Below are 26,511 nucleotides of genomic sequence, written 5' to 3'. Positions count from 1 at the left end.
CGTACAATGTGCTGGATAAATACTGTCACTGAAACCGGCCAGTTTGTTAGAAGAGATGAATCTTACCATGCCAACACTGACATCTCACGGGAAGTTGAGGCCCACTCTAGTTAGTCATAAAAGAATAGTCATCTGAAGCAGTTTTTAAATCAGTGTTCATGGGTCATGTCCCTTTCTTTTAAACAGGCTGGAAAGTGATTTATAGCCCCTGTCACTGGGCTCCCTTGGTGCCAGCGGCACAAATGGCACCACTTTTTAGGAATATAACCACCGTCACTACTGAGGCCAGAAAGAACAATTACAATCAGAAATACAGGATTTCTACTCATTCAAAGAGATAAATGCTCCTTACACTCTCAAAAGTTAGTTCATTAAATTGAACAAAGAAAGGTTATTTGACTATCTCTGTAGTGACATGAATTCACCTTTAATGAAAAATCTCCAGTTTTGCATCAGAAAAGGATCAATCCCCACGCCCTTGCTCTTCTCATTGTTTAGTCTGTTAAAACAGCTCAGTTCACCTATTTTGGCTTTGCTATTTCTTTTCAAACAGTTAACACAGATATTGTCATGGTTCACTGCTGGAAATTGTGATGCCAGTGAATGTATAACTACCACAGAAGGGCAGCAAAAAGCTTCCTCTGTAGCAAACCAGCTTTGTGAATACATTTTTTTAGCTAGTCCGAATTCAAGCACTGTCAGTGTGCACACTTCCTGCTTCATGTTATCGCTGTAATCAAAACAGTAAAAATCTTATCAGCTCTAATATTCGTATAAATGAGCTTAGTGGTATAGTTTGTTTAATTTCCATCTAGAAATATGCTATAACTGGAGAATGCAGTTTTCTATAAGTGTATTTATTCCAATGTTTCACTGGCAAAACTGTCTTGGTGAAAAAAATAGCACTGCTAACTCAGAAGGCTGTTTTCCCAGTAGAATCTGTGCACCTGGCTGAGGGGCCGATCCTGCAGCAGGGGAGCAACATCCTGGTTCTCCATCGTCATCCCTGAAGCTCCACTTTGAAGGACTCCCAAGGACTTGGGTATTGTGTTTTCACAAACAGCAGCTAATAAAAGCATCCAGTGGCTGCCTCCTATGTTTACATGCCTTTTCATTTGGACAACAGCAGTGCGCATAAAGTCAGGTTTACTTTTCATTCTGAGCTCTTTCACTTGAAGCATCCCCACGGCAAAATATTTTGGTTCTCCAGGCTACCAGGGTTTATTTGTTTGTAATTTGTCTGTTCAGCTTTGTAACCTTTGTGCTTAAATTGTGGAAATATTTTGGTTTGTCTGGGGATTTTTTAAAGGTTATTTTTATAACATTTACATGTTTGGCAAAATTGGAGTTGACAAGCATTCTTCTCAGCCTTGTTATTTATCCATTGTACAAAACGGGAACAGGAAGGCAGGCTGCTGAAAGGGAAAACTGTATTTCTATTTGAAACAGACTGAGTGTTAGCATTGAAAACACAGTCTGAGGGTGGTGTTCTGTACCAGAAACCAAAGGATTAAAAAAGAATAACGTATGCCTCATTTTATCATATCTGTGACTCTAATGCATCATCACAGCAGGAGCTTTCCACAGGACCACTGAACCTGGGGGCTGAGCAAATTCTGCATTTGAGTCTCATTAATCAGGTTTGCCTTAGGCCTGAACAGCAGCTGAAGTTGTTCAGTTAGCATGGAATTATGAGAGTTTTCCTCATATGTTTAGTGAGCAGCAACTTCTCTGCTTCGCTACAAAAGACCACACATGAGACAAAAAGAGTTAAGCATCATCTGAGAATCCGCAGAGGAATGCAGGATGTCCAGGTGTCCATTCATACATGGAAACGTATGAGGTGCACCCATCTATTATGCAGCGTAACACCTAAAAGACCAGTTAATGAAAAGGTTTCCAGCACAGACAGACTAAGGGCTCTGCACCCCACTGTTACAGCTGTTACAGGCACTCCATGACACAGGGTCTGCTCGATACCGTTGACCCGGGTAGAACGATGCCAGCTTTCCAGCAGTCCCTCCCCAAATTCTCCCTTTCACTTCTGCTGCTGTAGATCTCACTTCTCCCCTGAAATGTCCGTTCTTCTTGCACCCATCAATTGATACTGACTTTAGAGAAGAGAAAATACTTGTTTCTCTACTTCTTTAGCTTAGTAAATGGAAAGACAAAAATCTACTAGTCAAAGCATCTAGTTAAACTTTAAATATTGGTCACAGAATATTTAATGTCAAAACCAGAAGAATGTGTCATGTATTTTATATTATTCAACTGGCTTGTATGATCTATAACCAGCTGTTGCGTTTAAGGCGAGGCTAAATTTGGTAAGAGCTGAATCCCCTTGCGTTCTAGCTGGCCCTCAGAGATCAGAGGGGCTGGGGGCGGCTGGACTTATCTCTTGACAGGGATGCCAACTGGGGCTGTGACTACGGGCCTGACACCAGATGCACAAACAGCCCTTAGGCTGGCTGCGTTCAAGAGAAGCCGTCAGGTTCACCAATAGTACGGTTTATTTTTTATGCAACATTTCTAGATTCTGTAAGATTGCCTGTGATAAATGCACAGACTGCAGGTTGCTTATAGAGCACTACACACAAAAAGGAAAACGATTGCAATCACACACACACTTAGTGCCTGGCGTAGCCGAGGGCTCAAATCTTACCAAAAGGCGTCCAAACTGGGGGGGGCGAGAGCACAAACCCGTCCATCTGTCCCTCCGCTTTGGTGTCGGATTATCGTCCTCCCCAGGGAGGTACAAACTCGGGGCACTATTTATCATAGCACGTATGTGTGAGTGGGTGGGACCGTGGCCAAGGCATTATCTCTCAAATAACGACACAGCATGTTCCTTGGAGCGAGGGGTGCGCTGGTTTTTGTGGGCGAAGAGGAAGGTGAGAGAGAAGGTGGCAGACTGCTGCAGAACAGTCCTTGAGAGGAGAGACGTGAACGAATGGGACCGCGCGGCCTCCACCTCGCTTCACATTCCTCCTTGGTGCCACAGCAAACACGAATGACTGGATCTTCATCCCGTCCTGTGTTTGTTCTGGGCACCATGTGTCAAGGAAATTGCAGATTTCTCATTGTTTGGCTTTTCCCACACTTCCAACACCCAACACCAGCATCTTGGCAACACCCAGAAAAATGTATGAGCTGACTCAGTTCCTGATGTTCTTCCACACAGCGTTGGTCACATTGGCAAGAATTTGGAAAGCTGTACATGGATGATCATGTACATGATCATGTGCTTTTTTTGCAAGGTGAAGGATTTGGTCTTTGTATAAAACATCAACTCCATATTTCCTCAAGCACAGGAAAAAGCACATTAGTTTTTAGATCTTTAGCAGTCAGACAAACCAACCTGTGGCAGACCTTGAATGCCTATACAACAGTAAAGATGTACCCAAGTAAAAATTAGAGCATTTGGATTTAACTAAAAAGTTACGTTTTAGGCTTAACTAAAAACTAAAGGTTTTTAATCCGGGAGGCAGATTGTTTATGGGCTTCTGCAATGCAATGTGACTGAATGCTCAGGCTGCAGCTGAGAGTGGACGTGTGGGACTAAATGAACGGACGGGCTCTCACTGGAAGCCCCTGCCTGAGCTGGGGCTAGGAGGAAGCTTGCTCAGTCTGACCCTGCTGCCTTTTCCACAGAACCACCCTCACTTTGTATTTGATACCACGTGCAGTGCAATCTCAGGCAGATACGTGCAAAGGTGAGACAGTGATTTTAAAGCATAGTACTTGCATGGGAATTTTCAAATTTTGTACCAAAGTCTGGGAGAGTTTGGTGCCTTGCATTTCACTCCAGATTGTTCTAGCGGCAGGGGCAGCTTTGCTTCATCAGCCATCGCACTGGCGTGTGCCAGCACACGACTCCAGGAGAGGAGGCACCAAGCCACAGGCTCTCACAGGGAGCATCAAACTGAGATTCAAAGACATGCTCAGATGCATCCGTGTTCACATTCATGTCTATTATGCCTAGTTTCACCCTTAGGAGTTATGGAACAGAGAGCATTTTCTTTATTCAAACATCTCATTTTAAGGTCAGTTTCCACAAATATTCTAGTCTCTAGTAGAGATGGACAGTCATCGAAACCCGTGTTGTGATTCTGATTAAAGTTCACGGTCTGCAGCCAGTGGCTGGAAATCTAGTCTGCTTCATGAATTTACTGGGCTTTGGCTCCCATCCTAAAGGACAGTTATTACTGCATCACATACTCTGTTATTCCACAGTATTATTGTTATGAACATCACAAACACCCATGATGTACAGCTCTATCACAGTCAGTACGAGAGAAAAACCAGTGCACTTCCCCAAATACAGAAACACTCCGTGTCGCCTCATGCGCTGAGTGTTTGAGCAGGCTCCTATTTCGGCTCAGCTCCCTGAAGCACTTATGCCTTCCCAGGGAACGACGTGTATTTCTTTGATTCCTCTCCTACCCATTTGCAGGTCGAATTACCGTTGTGTTTCCATCCCATTCATTGTGATCCCACAGAAGATTTATTTAAGCTGTTGGTGCACGTGACTTGTGGACTTGTGATACCTTTTGAAAATTTACTATATAAACGAGCCACAGCTTTGAACTGAAAACTGACTTGAAGTCGTGACCAATGCAGAAAATGCAGGAAAACAGAGGAAATTCTGGAGGGGGTTAATTTGAGGTGTGGGGGAAATGGTAAGCCGAAACGTTGCTGCCTGATAAAACAAAGACTTCAATCTGTTTATTGAATGTGGTACCGTGGCAAAGTTTCAGATGTCACAGGTGCCAGCACTGGTTTCACAGCCAGTGTTACCCCAAAAAGGAGCACCAGGATCTCTCCCTCTGCGAGCTGGAGGTGGGTGGGGTGATCCACGGGCCAGAGTTTGGAAATGCACAAAGCAGGGTGTTAAAGCCAGGCTTTAACTGTTTCTCAAAGCTTGGCATAACATTGCAGATCCAATAATCCTTTTCAAATCCACCATTTTTTTAAAAAAAATATTCTTCTATACTTGGTGCTAAACCCTCTTACAAACAGCTTTGAAACTCCTACATGGTCCATCACAGCTTCCCCTGAAGCCCCGACTTGTCAGAGTCGATTTCTCACAGGTTTTTCAGGAGATTTTACTGTTCCAGCTATTGCCATCTCAAGTCTTACTTCCAACGTGTCTCTCAGCTTATCAAATGGAGGAATTCCAGGCAAACAGAATTTTCCATTGTACTGCCGTTTAAATTTAAGCTGTATGTGATGACGAGGGAAAGGAACGCAGAGAAACCCTTTTTGGGCGTCAGTTCCCTGTAATGAGCAACTCTCCACAAATCTCTGACAGTGAGAACTGTGTTTCGGCCATAACCAGGGCATTTTCTGTGCAAACTGTGCCTCTGCTTTCGAGCTTCTTCACATGGATTACTGACGGCTTCTTCTCATCTGCCGCGCTTCAGCTGTGTCTTCTCTAGACCACTTGTGCTTGCACTGGAGCAGGTACAAGCCATAGAAGAGTGGCTCGTTTCTACGTCCAAGGAATAGGGGAACAGATACATTTTCCATCTTCACAAGCGCCAGTGCCAGCCAGGCCCCGACACGGGCAAGTGCCATGGAGACAGGAGGCCCACTGTCACATCACCAAGTGGTGGTCTGTGACGTCAGCGAGCGATGGATTGTGACGTCACGTCCCTCACTGCTTATATTCGGGGCCCGGCAGAGCCCGGCCCAGTCTGGCTCGTGCCTGGACTCCTGCCGAGCGTGTCTGCGAGGTCTGGAGGGTTGAGCGAGGCTGATCCTGGTGCTGGGTGGTGCTTTGGGGGCTGCCGGTGGCAGCTCTTGGTGCCTGTCCCGGAGCAATCCCCTGTGTTTCCCCGGCCCTGCCTGGGTCAGGCAGCCGGGCACCGACGGGCGCACTCACGGCAGCGGAGGTGAGCTGTGTGGGGGAGCGTCCCCCCGGGGCGGGCAAAGGCTCTCGGCGAGCCAGAGGGTGTCCTTCGCCAGGGGCCTGGGCATTTCTTCCTCCCCTCACCGGGACAGTGAGTGACTGGGGCCTCTCTCCATTTTGCAGCGTGTGACGCCAACGAGAGGGAGCAGCTCCTCGTCCTCAGCTCTCCCCAGCCTGCCGCAACAAGCCAACATGGCTGAAGAGAGCGAGTGGAGCTGCCCCATCTGCGGCGAGACCCGAGATGGCGCGGCTTATGTGACCCCCTGTCTGCACCAGTTCTGCCTGGGCTGCATTGTGCGGTGGGCCAAGAGGAAAGCGTTGTGCCCCCTTTGCAGGCAGACTTTCCAGTCCATCGTCTACTCTGTGCGGGCAGAGGAAGATTGTCTGGAGATGACTTTCCAGCAGCGCCCCTCCCGTCCATCGGTTGCCGGCCACCAGGACGAGCAGCGGGCTGTGGACCCAGTGCCTGTGGGTGGCTTTCCACCCCGTGTCTGGGCGCGCTTTTTCCGGGACTGCAGGGAGATCCTGGAGCCCCTGATGCCCTGGCTGAGGCAGCAGCTCCTGGAGATGTACAGGGAGTGCTGGTGGATGGTGGATTTTGCACAGGCCGACATCATCGCACATCTGTGCTACTACGGGCCGGACGAGGAGGCCTTGGTGCGGCAGCTGCAGCCCTGCCTGCAGCACCGGACGGTGACATTTGTGCGCCAGCTTGTGGCCGTTGTGGCAGAGCGGTGCAGGGAGCGCTTCATGCAGCAGCTGGAGCCCCGGGACTCCCAGGCTGCTGAGGAGCAGGAGCACAGCCCCGCGGCCACCCCTGGCCCTGCCGCCGCCCCGGGGGACACTCCTGCCCCCGACCCCAGAGCACAGGAGGAGCCCCGTGAAGAGCTGGGGCAGGCGGTGGCAGGTCCCTCCGCTGCTGGCCAGGGCAGGGACTGCTCACCCAGGGGGCCCCGGCGACGCCCCAAGAGGAAGGCCAACTGCTCCCAGGACTCTTCAGCCCACAAGCGGCCACGCCGCCGCCGACGCTAGGGTGGCCAGAAGCCGGCAAAACCAGGGCCGGGCCAGCAGCTGGGGTGCGCGCCAGCCCCCAAGGGGACTTGGAGGTGCTTGTTAGAGTCTCATCATGAAAGAAGGAAAATAAAACGATGAAAACTGCATGAGAAGCCTCAGTCTCTCCTTACACGCTGTGCGGCTGACATTGCTGTCGTCGCCACCCGTGATACTTCCTCCTCCTCCTCCTCGTGCTGTGCTCACCTTCCCCCTCATGAAGCTGCTGCAACTTCCACATTGTCTACCACAGCTTGTCCCAAAGCCCTGATTCATCTGTCAGAGAGTGTATTTCTCAGAGGCTATTCCAGAGATTAGACTAGTTTATCTGTTGCCATCTCAAGTCTTACTTCAATGGGTCTCAGGTTATTATCAAACCAATGAATTCCAGGCCAACAGAATTTTCCATTTCTCCGCCATTTTGTGGTGGTATGACCTTGGCTAAATGCCAGGTACCCACCAAGTCGCTCTATCACATCCCCCCCTTCCCCTTTTTTTCTCAACAAGGCAAAGAGAGTAAAGAGGATAAGATAGGGAAAAAGAAACACTACCCTTGTGGGTAAAACAAAAGCAGTTTTAATATAAGCAAAATGAAGTAAAGGTCCGTGCGTGGAAGCAAAAAGAGAAAACAGATTTATTCTCTACTTGCCATTAACAGACGATGTCGGGCCTTCTCAGGAAGCAGGGATCCAATATGCGTAGTGGTTGCCTCAGAGGACCAAGGGTGACCCCATCCGCTTCCTCCTTACTCCCAGCTGTATACTGAGCAGACGTCATATGGTCTGGAATATCCCTTTGGTCAGTTCGGGTCAGCTGTCCTGGTTGTGTCCCCTCCCAAGATCTTGCCCACCCCGTCCCACTGTGGGGGGGGGAAATGTCAGAAAGAGCCTTGGTGCTGTGTAAGCACCACTCAGCAGTAGCCACAACACCAGTGTGCTATCAACACCCTGCCAGCTCCCAACATAAAACACAGCACCATGAGGGCTGCTACAGGGGAAAATCAATTCTGGCTCAGCCAGACCCGGTACAGTCTCCACCCCTTATTCCATACCATTTACGTCATGCCCAGGTCCCACATAACACTCATTTATTCATTCCGTAAGCTTTCTTCACTCCTCCAGATGTTCAGTGACTGGGCTCCCATCTGTCAGGATGGATGTTCAGGACAGGAGCAGTATGTTTGACTGTTGGACTCCAGCACCGGCTAGGTTTGGGTCATCATCACACGTATCTGGTTTACTCTTCGTCGTTTCTACTTCCTCCATCACTTCCTGCAACATACAACTCAGCCCACAGATTATTTCCCCCCCAAGGTTAAATCTCCTTGAGGCACACACTGAGTAGCCCCATCCTCCCGCATTACCCACCAAGTACATCCAGGTCCCTGAGCAAAAACAATCCCACGAGTGGGCTTGCCTTTTCCCAAGGGAGGAGCAATCCACACGGCCTTCCCCAGCCATTGCCCTGTGTGTACTACAGGGACCTTATCTCCTCCCACAGTATGAAGGGGTTTGATTTGGGCAGGACCAGGACGGTTAACAGATGCTCTGGTGTTAATTAGCCAAGTGGCTTCTGCTAAATTCATATCCCAGTGCTTCCATCCCCCATTGTCCAATGCTCTCAACATAGTCTTCAACAGTCCATTGTATCTTTCAATCTTTCCAGACGCTTGTGGGTAATAAGGGATGTGATACACCCACTCAATGCCGTGTGTTTCTTTGCCCAGGAGTTTATAAGATTATTTCGAAAATGGGTCCCATTGTCTGATTCGATTCCATGTCGCCATAAAATTTGCCTTTCAAGACCTAAGATGGTATTTCGGGAGTGGCATGATTTATAGGGTATGTCTCAAGCCAACCAGTAGTTGCTTCCACCATGGTGAGTATGTAGCGCTTGCCTTGGCGTGTTCGTGGCAATGGTCCAATATAGTCAATTTGCCAGGCCTCACCATATCGAAAACTCTGCCATCGCCCTCTGTTCCAGGGAGACTTTACTCGTGTGGCTCGCTTGATTGCAGCACATGTTTCGCATTCCTGAGTGACCTGTGAGATGGCCTCCATGGTCAGGTCCACCCCTCGATCACGAGCCCATCTGTACGTTGCATCTCTCCCGAGATGCCTGGATGTTTCATGGGCCCATCGAGCTACAAATAGCTCACCCTTGCGCTCCCAGTCCAGGTCCAGCCGAGCTACTTCAATTTTGGCAGCCTTGTCTACTTGCTCATTGTTTTGATATTCTTCGGTGGCATGGCTTTTGGGCACGTGAGCACCTACATGACGTACGTTTAGAGCCACGTTTTCCACTCGGGCAGCGATGTCCTGCCACAGTGCAGCAGCCCAGATGGGTTTACCTCTGTGCTGCCAATTGGTCTTCTTCCACTCCTGTAGCCACCCCCACAGGGCATTAGCCACCATCCAGGAGTCAGTCTAGAGATACAGTACTGGCCACTTCTCTCGTTCAGCAATCTTTAGGGCTAGTTGGATCGCTTTTACTTCTGCAAACTGACTTGACTCACCCTCTCCTTCAGTGGCCTCAATGACTTGTCTTGTGGGACTCCACACAGCAGCTTTCCACTTTCGATGGTTTCCTACCACACGACAGGATCCATCAGTAAACAGAGCATACCACCTTTCATCTTCTGGTAACTCGTTATATGGCGGTGTCTCTTGGGCACGAGCCACCTCCTCAGGCAGTGCTCCAAAATCTCTACCTTCTGGCCAGTCCATGATCTCTTCCAGGATCCCTGGACGGTTGGGTTTTCCCAGTCGAGCTCGTTGTGTGATTAACGCTACCCATTTACTCCAGGTAGCACTGGTTGCATGGTGCGTACAAGGGATGTTTCCTTTGAACATCCAATGTAGTACAGGCAATCGCGGTGCCAAGAGGAGCTGTGCTTCTGTACCAACAACTTCGGAAGCGGCTCGAATCCCCTCATACGCTGCTGGTATCTCCTTTTCAGTTGGAGTGTAGTGGGCTTCTGATCCTCGATATCCCCGGCTCCAAAATCCTAATGGTCGACCCCGAGTGTCACCTGGTATCTTCTGCCAGAGGCTCCATGTGAGGCCATGCTCCCCAGTTGATGTGTAAAGTACATTTTGCACATCTGGTCCTGTCCGAACAGGCCCAAGAGCTACCGCCCGAGCTATCTCCTGTTTGATGTGCTCAAAGGCTTGTTGTTGCTCAAGACCCCACTCAAAATTTTTCTTTTTGGGTTACCTGATAGAGAGGGCTCACCAGCTGACTGTAACCTGGAATATGCATCCTCCAAAATCCCACAAGTCCTAAGAAAGGTTGTGTTTCCTTCTTGTTGGTCGGTGGAGACATAGTTGCTATCTTGTTGACAACATCCGTAGGCACATGACGGCGTCCATCTTGCCATTTTATTCCCAAGAACTGAATCTCTTGTGCTGGTCCCTTGACCTTGCTTTTCTTTATGGCAAACCCAGCTCTCAGAAGAATCTCAATTACTTTTTGTCCTTTCTTGAACACTTCTTCTGCCTTGTTGCCCCACACAATGATGTCATCGATGTACTGTAGATGTTCAGGGGCATCACCCTTTTCCAGTGCAGTTTGAATTAGTCCATGACAAATAGTGGGGCTGTGCTTCCACCCCTGGGGCAGTCGATTCCAGGTATACTGGACACCCCTCCACATGAAAGCAAACTGTGGCCTGCACTCTTCTGCCAAAGGAATTGAAAAGAATGCATTGGCAATGTCGATTGTGGCGTACCACTTGGCTGCCTTTGACTCCAGTTCATATTGGAGCTCTAACATATCTGGTACAGCAGCACTCAGTGGTGGCGTCACTTCGTTCAGGCCACGATAGTCTACTGTCAACCTCCACCCTCCGTCAGACTTTCGCACTGGCCATATTGGGCTATTAAAAGGCAAACGTGTCTTACTGATGACACCTTGGGTCTCCAGTTGACGGATCAGTTCTTGGATGGGAGCCAGAGAGTCTCGGTTCGTGCAATACTGCCGTCAGTGCACGGTCCTCGTAGCAATTGGCACCTGTTGTTCTTCAACTCACAGCAGTCCCACAACAAAAGGATCTTCCAAGAGGCCAGGCAGATTAGACAACTGTTTGACCTTCTCTGTGTTCACACTGGCCACACCAAAAGCCCATCGGTATCCTTTTGGGTCTTTGAAGTACCCCCTCTTGAGGTAGTCAATGCCCAAGATACAAGGGGCCAGTTACAATGGGATGTTTTTCCCACTTGTCCCCGGTCAAGCTAACCTCGGCCTCCAGTACTGACAGTTCTTGACATCCGCCTGTCACTCCTGAGATCCAGGTAGGTTCTGCCCCTCTATAACCTGATGGCATTAATGTACACTGTGCCCTGATGTCGATTAAAGCCTGGTACTTCTGTGGATTTGATGTGCCAGCCCATTGAATCCACACTGTCCAGTACACCCGATCATCCCTTTCCTCCTCCTGGCTGGAGGCAGGGGCCCTCTATTCCTGTTCTTGGTCAGAGTATTCACTGTCTGACCCTTGCTGTGCCAGGCTGGAGACTCCTTCATCAGGGCCAAGGGAGGTGATCTCAGTCTTCCTGTACCTGGGATGTGATAGACAGTAAACTGTTTGTTCATCAAATTCCATTGAAGATACTGGGAGCTCGTGACATGTTATTCCATAAACTATGTTGGCCTAAGCTTAATCTTAACTATTACACTGTGTAACGACTAACTGACTGTAAGTGCTTATCTAAGTTGAAATGCTGAAGCAAGGACTCCTACTAGGCAAAAGACTGAAAAGAGGGAGAAAGGGAAGAAGGACAAAGGGGAGAAAGACAAAGGGAAAAAAAAAAAAAAAAAAAAAAAAAAAAAAAAAAAAAGGGGGTAGTGTCTATATTCTGTAAAATATAAACAAAGACTTTGTGAGCCACTCTCAGGAAAGTAGGAAATACGAGGAGCTGGTGACGTGAGGAAGACCCGGATGGAGCGACCCCCTAGCTGCAAAGTGCGCAGACGCAGGATACACCTCTCAGAGAGACCCGATAACGGAAGGCGGAGGATATAAAAAAGACGGACCCTCGGGAAGTGGGTGCGCGCCGTTGGTGGAGCAGGGACTCCCCGGCCGCCCAGCGCTGTTTTGCTTATTGCCGCTTGCTAAAATAAATAATTGAAATTTAATTTGTCCTAACTTGCATCATTTTGGCAAGATAGTCTATAACAAAATTGGTGCCGTGACTCGGATAGAGGCAATCTGGTGGGAAGCCCCATACGGGGAGGCGCGCCCCGCTGAGTTCAGCGGCCCCGGCTGAGTGCTATCACATCACGCCCTCTACCGACGAACTCCAAAACTCGGCAACAAGCAAAAAAAAAAAATACCGGTAACCCCGTAATCTTTGTGCACGAAGCCCCGGACGAAGACGCAGGGTTGCGTGAGTATAGGCCGGTTACCGTTCGGTTGGGGTTGGGTTTCCCGGAGCGTGGTGTGTGAGACGCCCAGCAGGGCGAAGCGAGTGCGGACCCCTCGGTAGTGCAGTTCCCATATCCCGCAAGGGACTGGGTCACGAAAAGGGGGAAGCGAATTGTGTGAGTGTGTGAAGGCGCTCCGGAAGATGGGACAGAAGAAAAGCAAGCCTTCTGATCCCATGGGTGATTTGGGACCCGAGGTGAGGTACCCCCAAATACCACCAGATAGCCCTTTAGGCTTGATGTTAAACCATTGGGAAGATTACCCCTCTAGGCGGGGTAAGGACAAAGCAAAAATGATTTATTATTGTATGGAAGTTTGGGGAGGGAAACAAATCAGAGGCGATCATCTCTATTGGCCTGTTTTTGGGTCCTTTGAAGAATGGGTCTGCCAAGCCCTAAACATTTATGTCAACTCAAGGGAACCCTTTAATTTAGAGGAGAGTGAATATGCACAGGTATGGATAGCATCAGATACCCGAATAAAACTATATCCTCTAAAAGAAAAAGTTAAGAAAAAGAAGGTACGTGATGAGGACGAACCTCCCACCTCTCCTCCTCCTTACATACCTCCACCCCCACCTCCGGCGCCTTCACCTCCTCCGACTGCGCCGGAGGACCCAGAGAATTCAGACTCCCCACCTGAATCCCCGAAAGAACCGAGACGAATAACCCGTAGTCAAACTAGAATGGGGTGGGGTGATAGTGGCTTGTACCCCCTAAGGGAGGTTGCGATGGGGGGACCCCAGCCTGGCATGGGATATGTGACTGTCCCTCTTAATTCAGGGGACGTCAGAGAATTTAAAAAAGAGATGGGGAATCTATTGGAGGATCCCTTAGGTGTGGCGGAGCGGGTGGATCAGTTTTTAGGACCAAACATCTATACCTGGGATGAAATACAAGCCATAATGGCTATACTATTCACTGTTGAAGAAAGGGATATGATCAGGAGAGCAGGAATGAGAATTTGGGATCAACAGCATCAGCAAGGTCCGGCAGCAGATATAAAATGGCCTCTAAATCGACCTAATTGGAATAATCAAAATGAAATCGATAGAGGTCATATGCAAGACCTGAGGACGATTGTAATCCAGGGTATAAGGGAATCAGTCCCTAGAGGACAAAATATAAACAAAGCCTTTAGTGAACATCAGAAAAAGGATGAAACTCCTACTGAGTGGTTAGAGAGACTGAGGAAAAATCTTCAGCTTTACTCAGGACTAGACCCTAATACCCCAGTGGGACAGGCATTGTTAAAGACACAATTTGTGGCAAAAGCATGGATAGATATTAGAAAGAAGCTAGAAAAAATAGAAGATTGGCAGGATCGGGGGTTGGATGAATTACTGAGAGAAGCACAGAAAGTCTATGTCCGAAGGGAGGACGAGACTCAAAAGAAACATACCAGAATGATGGTAGCTGCGATAAGGGAAGGACAGAGAGTGAACAGTGCTGGGAGAAAACAAGAAGGTCAAAGAACAGGCTATAGATCAAAGGAACCGGAGAGAGAGAGAGAAAAAGGGAGTATTGTCTGCTTTTATTGCGGAAGAAAAGGTCACACAAAGAAGAGCTGCAGAAGGAGAATGATGGATGAGAGAATGTTTAAAGAAGATTAGGGGTGTCAGGGGCTCTATTTGCTGGGGACCCGAGAACGAACTGAGCCCTTGATAAAGTTAAAAGTAGGTCCTCAGCAACAGGAGGTAGAATTTTTAGTAGATTCAGGAGCGGAGAGATCTACTGTTCAATCATTGCCCCAAGGATGTAAGATTTCATCAGAAAAAGTACAAGTAGTTGGGGCGAAAGGAGAACCATTCGGAGTACCGGTAATTAAAGATGTACTCCTTGAAACAGATTCTAAAGTGGGGATGGGATCCTTATTGTTAGTACCTGAGGCAGATTATAACCTACTGGGGAGAGATCTAATGATTGAATTAGGAATTAGTTTGGAAGTAACAGAACACAAACTTGAAATCAAACTATGCCCCCTACGGGTTGAAGATGAGACTAAAATCAACCCTGAAGTGTGGTACACTCCGGATACGGTGGGAAAACTGAATGTTGAACCTTTTATGGTAACCATCCGGGATCCTGAAGTACCGGTGAGGATTAAGCAATATCCCATACCTCTGGAGGGAAGGCAAGGATTAAAACCAGAAATTCAGAGATTAATAAAGCAGGGATTATTGGAACCCTGCATGTCCCCTTTTAATACTCCCATTTTACCTGTCAAGAAGGCGGATGGGGGGTACAGATTAGTCCATGATCTAAGGGAAATTAACAAAAGGACTGTAACTAGATTCCCTGTAGTAGCTAACCCACACACTCTCTTAAGTCAATTAGGCCCGAACGACCGGTGGTACAGTGTAATAGACTTGAAGGACGCTTTCTGGGCATGTCCCTTAAAAGAGGAGTGTAGAAACTATTTTGCTTTTGAGTGGGAGGACCCAGACACCCACAGGAAAACTCAACTCCGGTGGACAGTCCTACCCCAAGGTTTCACTGAATCCCCAAACCTGTTTGGGCAAGCTTTAGAACAAATTTTGCAGGATTACCAGATAGGAGATACCCTTACCCTAGTCCAGTATGTAGATGATCTTTTAATAGCAGGGGAGGATGAGGAAAGGGTTCGGGAAGAAAGCATCAAGTTGTTAAATTTCCTGAGCTTAAAGGGACTGAAAGTGTCAAAATCCAAATTGCAATTTGTTGAAAAGGAAGTTAAATACCTAGGGCATCGATTAAGTCAAGGAACTAAGAAATTGGATCCAGAAAGGGTGAAAGGGATACTTTCCCTACCAAGTCCGAAAACTAAAAAACAAGTCCGGCAGCTATTAGGGCTATTTGGATATTGTAAGCAGTGGATCGAAGGGTATAGTGGAAAAGTAAAGTTTTTATACACCAAAATAACTAAAAATGGATTATTAAAATGGACTCAGGAAGATGATCAACGGTTAAAAGAACTAAAAACTGAATTAGTAAATGCTCCTGTTCTGAGCTTGCCCGACCTGAAAAGACCATTTTTCTTATTTGTCAACACAGAGGAAGGAACTGCATTTGGAGTATTAGCCCAGGAATGGGCAGGAAAAAAGAAACCAGTAGCATATATCTCAAAATTACTGGACCCCGTAAGTCGGGGATGGCCTACGTGCCTACAAGTTGTGGTGGCAGCTGCTTTGTTAGTTGAGGAAGCGCATAAAATAACTTTTGGTAGTGAATTAAGGGTACTATCACCCCATAATATTAGAGGTGTGTTACAGCAAAAAGCAGAAAAATGGATAACCGATGCTAGACTAGTAAAATATGAGGCAATCCTCATTACGTCCCCCCACCTGACCCTTGAAACAACATCGTTACAAAATCCAGCCCAATTTTTGTATGGAGAACCTAGTCAAGATCTTTTTCATGATTGCCTCCGTAACATCGAGGAGCAGACTAAGATAAGACCAGATTTGGAAGAGGAGGAATTAGGAAAAGGAGAAAAATTATTTGTAGATGGATCCTCTCGAGTGGTAGAAGGGAAAAGAAAATCAGGGTATGCCATAATTGATGGAAAAACTTTTAAGGTGATAGAATCAGGACCCTTGAGTCCCAGCTGGTCAGCACAGGCATGTGAATTATATGCAGTATTAAAGGCTTTACAATTACTAAATGGAAAAGTGGGAACTATATACACTGATTCTAGATATGCCTTCGGAATAGTACATACCTTTGGGAAAATATGGGAAGAAAGAGGTTTAATCAATTCTCGGGGGAAGAGCCTAGTACATCAGGAGTTAATATCACAAATTTTGCAAGCTATACGAGGGCCCAGCGAAATTGCGGTAGTGCACGTAAAAGGACACCAGAGGGGGCTAAATCCTTTAGTACGGGGGAATAACCTTGCTGATCAAGAGGCAAAGAGAGCAGCGCTATCAGCACTGGACTTGGATGATCCGATAGAGGACAGAAAGCAGTGTGTTAATTGTGGAGATAATTACCTCCCCTGTTATGGTTGCTGGAAAGAATACGGAGTAGACGGTATAGAATGTGTATGTGAAAGACCAGGGTTTAAGTGGTGCTTTTTCCATGGAAAATCCTATGAACTTTTAAGTTTTACTGTTCAAGAACAAGCAAAATTAAATCAAATGGGGATTAAACAGAAAGCTAATGGAAAATGGGAACTCCCGGATGGCCGAGAAGTTCTCCCAAAACCCATAGCTACCAAGATAATGCAGCAATTCCATAAAAACACTCATTGGGGAACTCAGGCATTAGTGGATCAATTTGCAACTAAATACATGTGCATTGGGATATATGATATAGCCAAACGAGTGATAGGAGAATGTCTCGTTTGTCAAAAAGTAAATAAACATCAAATAAGAAAACGAGTATATGGGGGGCGAGAATTGGCTCATAGACCTTTTGCAAGAATACAAATAGACTTTACTGAATTACCAAAGGTGGGGAGGTATAAATACCTATTAGTAATTATAGATCATTTAACTCAATTCGTAGAAGCCTTTCCCACAGCCCGAGCCACAGCTCACACAGTAACAAGGATATTACTTGAAGAAATCATACCTCGGTATGGAGCAATAGAAGCAATAGACTCAGATAGGGGTCCACACTTTGTATCCAGAGTAGCCAAAGAGACTTTGGCTACCCTGGGTACACAGTGGCAATACCATACTCCGTGGCACCCGCAGAGCTCAGGGAAAGTTGAACGTATGAACGGAGAAATAAAAAAACAACTTACCAAACTAATGTTAGAAACTAAAATGTCATGGGTAAAGTGTCTCCCTTTAGCCTTGTTAAATATCAGAACTCAGCCCCGAACTGATGTAGGCATTTCTCCCTTTGAAATGCTATATGGGATGCCCTATGATTTAGAAATGCCACCGGATCACCCCCAACTTGAAGAATTAAAGATAAAGTCCTACCTGATACAGCTAATGGCAAGGAGAAAACAACTACAGGCTCGGGGGATGGTAGTACAAAGGCCTCCATTGGATGTGGCCATGCATCAAATCCAACCAGGAGATAAAGTACTAATCAAATCATGGAAAGAATCTTCTTTGACCCCCCGTTGGGAAGGACCCTATGTTGCTCTTATTACTACAGAAACTGCTGTTCGGACTGCTGAGAAGGGGTGGACACACGCAAGCCGAGTAAAGGGACCTATACAGGATCCGACCTGGAAAGTGACCAGCCCTCCTGGGGATCTACGAGTCACCCTTCGGAAAACCTGAAAGAACTCTCTACACATTGTGAGATAAGAACCTACGAAGGACTCGATGAGTGAGACCCTGATATTTTTGTCCAATTGAAACTTATATTTGTTTTCCTTTTATATGCATAAAGTGTAAAGTGTAATGTATGTAAAGAAGGCTGGGGGATTCATAATGCACATGGAATAAATCTTCGGTCTAGTTGTAATCAGTGTTATTAACGAGAATAGCGATTAACTAATCAGGCCCTAAAACTGGAGATTCTAAAACTTGGTAGAAAATATTTACTAAAGAGAGTGCACTCACTCTAATTGGCCTACTCAATAACACTCTCAGATCCTAAGGGTGATCTGTAGAAAGCACATCCTCTGGGTCCTCTGTCGTGAACCCGAGGTCAAAGATAAAAACTGGGAGACCTATGTGTCCCGGAGTAGAGGCAAACGTACCCCTGAAGAATACGGCTGCTGCCGAGAAGATGGAACACCCTGCTGCTCTAAGCAACAGAGTAGGCAGAGGAGGCAGAGACGTATCAAAGTGGGGAAAACTTTACTGCCCTACTCTGAAGAAAAAAGGACCTCTGAGGGAGAAGGGCCAGACGAGAGTGTCAGACACCCCGATACAAAAGAGACTAAGAAAAAATATGCAAATCTATAGAATCCCGTCAGCCTTCTATTGGAGCTATTGGATAGTCTGGCTAGGTGTATTAGCTACAATGAATACACTACCAGGATGGGCTAGAACGACTAACCAATCCCACCAACCTTTTGAACATACCCTAACTAATCAAATTATATGGCCTTGGACAGATGCTTATTATGGACATACAGGAAGTATGGATGCAGATTTGTATGGGACAGAGTTAGCAACTGCCATACTAAGCAATAACCTAACACTCCAAACATATAAATGGGAGAATTCATCCCATACCTGGACAGCTAAAAAAGGAGATGAGATACAGATAGGCTGCAGAGTATTCAATGTAAATGTGATAATAAGTCGGCACCCTTTAATTCAAACCGTCCGTCAGCCCCCTTTTACTCAAATCGTTATCAGAGACAAAACGGAATCTAAAATAGCTCAAACCCGTTGTGAGTCGGAAACCTGTTGGTATGCATTTACTGCAACCCAACCGGTGTCCATAGTTTGTTTGGGAGGGACCAGGTCAGGAGATCAAGCTATATCTTTCCGATTTCCATTGAATATACAGGAGGAAACTACAACAATCACAACCCACGCTCCCAAAGAGACTACTCAGACTACTCATACTGTTCCAACACAACCAACAGTCGTGCTTAGCCCAAGAATTTTTAAAATTGGACCATATGCAATTAGAAATACAGGTAAACAACAAATGCTGTTTAACCCGGCGTGGTCTCTCAAGCAAGTTGAATTGTTAATGCAAAATAATGTTTCAAATATTCAGCCAGCATGTTCACCTTTCCTAAAGACTTCTTACGAGGGATGGACAACCTGGCTGCAAAAACAAACTCCTCACACAAAAAGAACGCAGAGAGACTTAACCGGTGCTTTGGGAACAGGATTGGGAGTTTTAAATAGTATTGATTCGGAGGTGATAATGAACAAATTGGCTACCTCAATTAGTGATTTAACTAATATACAAAGGCCTTTGCGATCTTCCTTATTGGCTTTGGGGGCTAACCAGTGGCTGTTGTCGAATATATTACCAAAAGGGGAAAAGGTAAATATAAAGGATCATGAATTGATTACAGACGCACTCAGTGTGCTCCAAAATAACCTCTCTTTAGCTCTCAGCTGCATCCAGGCTCAAATATGGATGCAGTCGATAGCTGCCTCAATTATAAGAGAAGGTGAAGAAGGTATTCTTCCTACTGAAATTCGAAGAATAATTTGGGACAGTGCTACTAATTTTGAAAAGAAACTCCAATCCTGGTGGAACCTGGTAAACTTTACCTATGACCCCATCACAAACACAGCTACTACCTTTATACTCACTATTTACAATGCCACCATATACCAAATTTATCCTATCATTGCATTAGGGCTGAATCACAACGGAACCATACTCTATCCTTCTGAGCATAGAGTATGGGCCCGAAAGGTAAACGAAAAATGGCAAACTGTCAATCTAGAGTCCTGCATTGTACGGGAGCAACAAGGATTCATTTGTGAAGGCAATGCAATTGAGGCACAAGATATTTGTTTAGATACCGAACAAAATATTTGTCACTTTGAGGTCCATCCCAATGAAAATCCTAAAACAGTACTTATATATATTGGCGAAGGTTGTGTATGTTTGAGGACGGTTTGTGAATTCTTAACTGTAGACAAGATCATAATAGAGACAAAAAATTATTCAAATCTCTGTGTTTGCAACTTCACAAAGGTAATCGGATGTGACTTTTCCTATTTAGCCCCGGTCACGTCTTACCAACTCCTGCAATCCAATTATACATTAATACATAATCTACAACCTACACCCATTGGAATGAACCTCACTTTGGTTAAGCAGTTACTTCAACACAAAGACTTAGTTAGAATTTTAGAGAAAGTTAGAGAAAACGGACAGAAAACTCTAATAACTGTTCATCACAATGTGGAAGAAATACACCGAGTCTTGGAAAGAGCAAAAAAGAATGCAGAACATAACTGGTGGGACACCCTTTTTGGATGGTCACCTACTGCTACAGGCATCTTGAACAAGTTGTGTCACCCCATTGTGGTTCTCTTGATATTAATCTTAATCAGTTTGACTTTGTCAATAATATTATATGTCATAACTTGGAGAATGATGCAACGGGTAACATATCTGATGTCTGTCGCCCGTCCAATACTCATTAAAGCCAAAACCAATCAATTAGATGATGACTTTAAATTGAAAAAAACTCTCCTGTTAAGTCAACAAGAATTGCAACGATTTGATGAACAAAATGATAAAAAGAAAAAGGGGGGATTGTGATAGACAGTAAACTGTTTGTTCATCAAATTCCATTGAAGATACTGGGAGCTCGTGACATGTTATTCCATAAACTATGTTGGCCTAAGCTTAATCTTAACTATTACACTGTGTAACGACTAACTGACTGTAAGTGCTTATCTAAGTTGAAATGCTGAAGCAAGGACTCCTACTAGGCAAAAGACTGAAAAGAGGGAGAAAGGGAAGAAGGACAAAGGGGAGAAAGACAAAGGGAAAAAAAAAAAAAAGAAAAAAAAAAAAGAAAAAAAAAAAAAAAAAAAAAGGGGGTAGTGTCTATATTCTGTAAAATATAAACAAAGACTTTGTGAGCCACTCTCAGGAAAGTAGGAAATACGAGGAGCTGGTGACGTGAGGAAGACCCGGATGGAGCGACCCCCTAGCTGCAAAGTGCGCAGACGCAGGATACACCTCTCAGAGAGACCCGATACCGGAAGGCGGAGGATATAAAAAAGACGGACCCTCGGGAAGTGGGTGCGCGCCGTTGGTGGAGCAGGGACTCCCCGGCCGCCCAGCGCTGTTTTGCTTATTGCCGCTTGCTAAAATAAATAATTGAAATTTAATTTGTCCTAACTTGCATCATTTTGGCAAGATAGTCTATAACATGGGAGATCGCTGATTACTTTCTTGTGGTTTCACACCAGCTACATTAACAGCCTTCTTGGATGTCTTCTTCTTGGCAGGGGTCTTTCCTCGCAATTCATGTACACGAGCTTCCAACTTGAAGGTGGGTTGACCATCCCACTTCCTCATGTCCTCCCCCTGGTCACGCAGGAAGAACCAAAGTTCGCCACGTGTCATGCGCCTAGCTTTCCCTTTCCCTCTGACTGGGGCGGAAGAGAACTGATTTCTTTGAGAACAAAAGGTTATCTGTCACGCGATGCTGGCTCTGTGCCAGGTGACATTGCCCAGGGTGTAAATCAGAAGGGAAAAATCTCCAGCAGCTGTTTTGAAACAGAATTCAGATTTCCTGGGCGAGGTCACGGGGGAACTGGAGGTAAGAAAGGCTCCACTTCCTGCACTGCTCATTTGCAGCTCAGCTCTTTTTTCCCTCGGGGAAAGCAGAGCCTGGGGCAGAGGGTAAAACTCAGAAGGTATGGGAAGCTTGGCCTTGTGCTGGTGACCCCACGGGGTTTGTGTGTTGCTGGTGTCCGGGGTGGAAGGGCTGAGGTGGGGACCCTCTGAAGAGCCCACGCTGCCCCAGACCGAATCTGACAGACCCACAGCAGAGTGCAGGTGTTGCTTTCGTACTTCTCAGCAGCTCTTTGTCCTGCCCCTTCCCAGAGCTTTGACCTGCAGGAGGAGGGTGACAGTCTGTCGGGGGAAGAGGAGCTGCCCTGAAGAGAAGCCCCCGTCTGCCTCAGCCCTGCACCCTGGGACTGTTCTTCCCTCTGCTCTGGATCTCTGGGGCTACTCAGAGCTGCCCTTGGCAGAGTGAATCTTCTCAGGCCCCGAGAGCTCTGGGGATGTCGTTACTGCAGGTTTCTTCAAGGCAAAGCTGGCCAGGAGAGAGAAGCCATGTTTGGGCCTGCAGGGCAGGGTCCTGCCAAGATGCTTTCATGGTACCTACTGGAGAGAACAATCACTAAATAACTTTTTGTATAAAGCTTTGAGCTCGCATCTTGCTGCCCTTCTGTCAGCAGGCAGCCCAGTTACTGTCCAGTGCCAGCCCAGCTGCCAGCCCTCGCCATCGCCTTCACAGCCAGCGCTGCCTCTGCCCATCGTGATCTCTGCTGCAGAGTTTCTCTGGGTTTCCTTCCCTGTTCTGTCAGGGAGCAGCCAGGGCACTGCTGAGCACGGGGGATTTCTCCTTTCAGTCCCACTAGAGCTGAATCTGGGGGACTCACACCCAGGAGGTTCCTCTTCTCATGGATGTGGCAGCTGCTGTCTCTGTGTGTGTGTTCCAAAGACTGATGCTGCATCCCAAAGAGCAGATACACAAAATCACGCACAGACACACACGGTTGATGTGAGGGGCAGAACAGACTGACACAGACAGGCCAAGGCCTTTACCAGCGCCCCTGGGTTCGTAACCAGCCCGTCCATAGCCAGGAGCAGAGGCCAGTCCTTCTCTGCCTTTCCCGATGGGCAGGAGTGGATGTTTACTAGTGAAACACAAACACCCTTCACTCCCTGATTCACCAGCACAGCATGTGCAGAGATTGCTCAGCTGGCAGCAGGGACACCAAGCGCCTGGGATATCAGTGGTAGGATGTCCAGCTCCTCACCCTGGCATCAGGCACAGCTTGGCTCTGTCCAGAGCCGTGTCTGCCGGGTCACGAGAGTCCAGTTTCAAGTTCACTGGTGCACTGTACACACGCACAGTGGGGTCCCACCAGCACCTGCCCTAAGACACTCTGTGTTTCCAGCTGCTGTCCCCAAGACCTCTCACCCCCTGTGACCAGTGGTCCCTTCTCCCACCGCACCCTCCCCCTCCCCTTCAACCAGGCTTGGGGTCACCCCTTGGAGTGACTCTTTCCCTTTGTGCCCAACTTGGCTGCCTGCAGCCTCACTTTGCAGGTGCCGGGAGTGCAATCCTTGCCTTTGACAGGAGACGGAATGGAACTGAAGCATGGTGAGCTGTGAAATGTGGCAAATTTATTCAACAACTAAGACAACATCATTTTTTTGTGCAGTTGGAGGGGTGTGGGCAGGACCGAGCAGGCTGTTGGTGCTGAGGCTGCCGTTGGCTCAGCAGGCAGAGCCCCTGCAGGAGATGGTCATGGTGCACTGCAGCCTGCACTGGATCCTGTCCGTCCTGCTGCTCAGGCCTTCCCTCAGGTTCTGCAGGAGCTCCTGCAACCAAGTGAAGAATTCCACCAACTTCTGCAGTAGAAAGGGGCAGAAGCTGAACCCGCCTGATTGCGTTGGTGTTGGCCTTGGCGTCTGAAGGGGAGTTGAGGGGAAGGCTGGCCGTGGCGTTGGAGCAGCCGTTGCTGCTGGGCTCAGCCCCATCTGTTCTAGGATCCAGCTGTAAAAGTGCTGAGTGGAGGTGTAGATTCCGGGCCATTTTGCTCTCGTGCAGCCTCTCCCCCAGCTGGTCACCCCAACGAGCCAGAAGTAGTCAGCATGGTTGTCTCTGCAGATGAGAGGAGCACCGCTGTCCCCCTGCAGCGGAGGAGAGAGGGTCTAGGTGGTGTCGGGTGGTCACTGGCAGCACTAGGGCCGGCTCCTTCTCTCTGCCAGCACCTCCCAGAGCTGTATCCGCGGCACAGAGGCTCTGCTCAGGTGCTGGGGCCGACAGAACCTTGTCTGGGAGGGGGTCGTGGGCCTGTGGGGTAGGGCTCGCGCTCATCTCTGCACAGTGATGATGGCTGGGTGCAAGAGGGATGTTCCAGGGCTGGGAGCTGGAGCTCGGGGCTGCCAGGAGCGCTGGGTGGGCTTTCTGGGCAGAGTCCCGGGCCTCTGGGGCAAGTGGGGCCCTGGGCAAGGAGCTGCAGCTGGGGAAGGGGAGGTGAGCCCCGCCAGTGGTGGGGACCCAGCGGTAGGACGGCGACTGGCCAGGCAAAGCCCGTGCCGGGGTGTGTCTGGGCGGCTGTGCCGGGGCTGCCTGTGCCGCTGGGCGCTGCCTTGTCGCAGGCTCCTACCTGGCAGGTGTCGATGCCACCCTGCGGATAGCCAGCGCACAGGTTGTGGGGGTGGACGGCCCCTAGGTACCACCGGCTGCTGTTGCAGACGTTGAGGTCGATGAGGTGGACCTTGGACTCCTGCAGGACATCTGTTGGTCCTTCAGCTGTGAGCACAGAAAGGAATTAACACCCAGCAGCTCGTTGCCAGGTCTCCTGCCTTGTCTGGGTGAGGCCCTTCCCTGGGGCTTGGCTTTGCACCGGCGTTGCCCTTCTGTCTCGCCGTGGGCCCTGGGCCAGGCCCATCTCTCTATGGGCACACGTCCCCACAGCCGGGCTCTGGCTCTCGCCTCTGCTGTCAGGAAGCCCAGCCCGCCTCCCCCGTGTGCCGAGCTTGCACTCGGGAAGCGAGCGCTCTTTGGGAACTCACCTCTCGTCATTGTGGACCCCCAGCCACTGATGTAGCAGGTTGTCAGCGCTGACACTTTCAGCGAGGCGTCAGGCACGCAGGCAAGCTGTATGGAGTTGCTGCACTGGACAGGCCAGTCCAACTCCAGCAGTGCAATGTCATTCCTCTGCGAGATGTTGCTATAGTCTTCGTGAACCAGCAGCCGCTTAATATTGCGCACTTGGGCCTCTGGGCCCGGCTGAGTCAAGCGGGTGGCCCCGACCACCATGCGCCACATGGTGATGTGCCTGGAAGGCAGATGGGGAGAGGGCTCAGAGGGAGTGGAGCCACGTGCTGCAGCAGCCCAGCAGTTCCCTGCCCACTGCTTCACGTGGGGGAGAGGAAAGCAGCGCTACAGAGGCTGCGACTGCCCCTGCATGCCTTGGGCTCATGGCGTGTCGAGCTGGAGGCTGTAGGAAGCCGTGGCAGGAGCCCAGCCCTCTCCTGAGCAGCCTCCCAGGTGGGGTCTGCAGTGCCCAGGCACTGGGCATACCGCAAGGAAAGGGGACAGGAGTAGCACGTGGTGCTGCGGACGGGGCACCCGTGAGTGCCAGGGGATATCCCCGTTCCTGGCCCTCCTTACCTGGCCTTGGTGAAGCAGTGGGCTGCTGTGAGGACCCACTGCGGGCTGATGAGGGACCCTACTCACACATGCCCCGTGCCCGCTGCCCAGGGATCCTGGATGCTGATAATCCAGGGCCAGGCCCCTGGCTGGGCGTCTGTGCCCCCCACCACGTGTGAGGTGCCGTCGTCAGTAGCAATGGACTGCAGCCCGCAGGTCCCCCTGTAACCAGAAACTCATCACCGTCCTGCTCGACGGCTCGCTGCTGTCCCGGCTGAAGGTCAGCCCTCTGCCCTCCCCATGGGGCGCTGCATGGACAGCGAGGCCAGGGAGCCCCGTGGGGTGGGCGGGTGGCCACCCCTGTTTCTGCTGGAGCCCCGCAGGCGAGTTGTGCCAGCAGCCCGGGTGCTGCAAGGAGCCGAGGCTCCCGTGTGGGGATGGGGAAGTCGTGGTGTGGCCACGGGGGACCAGCGGGCACCCTCCAGGGAACCCCCATCAGGGTGCTCAAGCTCCCTCCCAGAGCCTTGGCCACTTACCCACAGCTGTCCCAGGCGCTGTGCGCAGGCCAGCACAGGGCCAGCAGGATGAGGAGACGGAGCAGATGCATCGCTGCCAGCGGCATGTGCCAGCTGCAAGAACCGAGGGCTTGTCACCACCAGTGCAGCAGCTGAGGCAGTGCCTGCAGGGCTCGCGGTGCCCGCGGTGCCCTTGGTAATGGGGCTGATGTCACAGCGTCGCTGGTTCCAGGGGCTGGGCACGGTGGTCTCTAGGGCCGGGGGGGGGACAACATGGGGGTTTCCAAGCAGGAGGGGAGGCAGAAGCTGGGATCGGACACCCCCGACAGACGCCGCTGAATGCTCTGCTTGCGGGATGGGGTGTGCAGGCCCCGTGGCAGGCAGCAGCGCCCGGCCCCCAGCACTGCCTGCCAACGGCCAGCAGGAAAAACCCAGCATGGCACCACAACCTCTTTGGGGAGCTCACCGCGCCCCTGCTCTCCGCAGCCCTCTGCCACCAGGTCCTTCCCAAAACTGGTACACTGGAGAACAGAACTGCTACAGGCAGCAGCACATGTGTGGGTGTGGCAGAGCCCATCTGGTTCCAGCTGTGCAGGCAAGCAGGGATGTGCAGCCACCTCAGCCCAGCAGAGACGAGCAGTGTCACCCTTCCCACACACAGCATGGGGCAGCACAGAGGCAGCACCGGCCACGTCAGCCCAGCAACACCCTCTGGCAGGCGCCGTGTCCTCACTCTCTAGGAGTTGTCTCACTGTTCTGGGCCAACACCAACAAGGGCGGTTGTGGCCCCTGGTGTGCGTGGCCAAGGACAGGCAGCTGTAAGCTCCAGGCAGAGGAGGCTGCTCCTGCTATCAGCCCCACGTGCCATTCTCCATGGCCTT

At 49.2% G+C, this 26,511-nt stretch overlaps 1 protein-coding gene and 1 pseudogene across 1 annotated transcript; one reads left to right on the top strand and one right to left on the bottom strand.

The window, feature by feature from the left end:
- LOC141917154 (acrosin-like) overlaps window positions 1-25,752 on the bottom strand; it is a 48,964-nt pseudogene extending 23,212 nt beyond the window's left edge.
- Window positions 11,658-23,011, top strand: LOC141917175 (uncharacterized). The gene is made up of 4 exons (XM_074810258.1): window positions 11,658-12,348; window positions 17,480-20,457; window positions 22,685-22,746; window positions 22,923-23,011. Exons 2-4 carry the CDS (start codon window positions 18,005-18,007, stop codon window positions 23,009-23,011), a joined length of 2,604 nt encoding a protein of 867 aa, XP_074666359.1. The 5' UTR covers window positions 11,658-12,348; window positions 17,480-18,004.
- Window positions 25,753-26,511: the final 759 nt, after the last annotated feature.

Source organism: Strix aluco, chromosome 34, assembly GCF_031877795.1.
Source record: "Strix aluco isolate bStrAlu1 chromosome 34, bStrAlu1.hap1, whole genome shotgun sequence".
NCBI lineage: Eukaryota > Metazoa > Chordata > Aves > Strigiformes > Strigidae > Strix > Strix aluco.
Note: the sequence above shows the minus strand (reverse complement) of the source record. Positions and strands in the feature narration are given on the sequence as shown.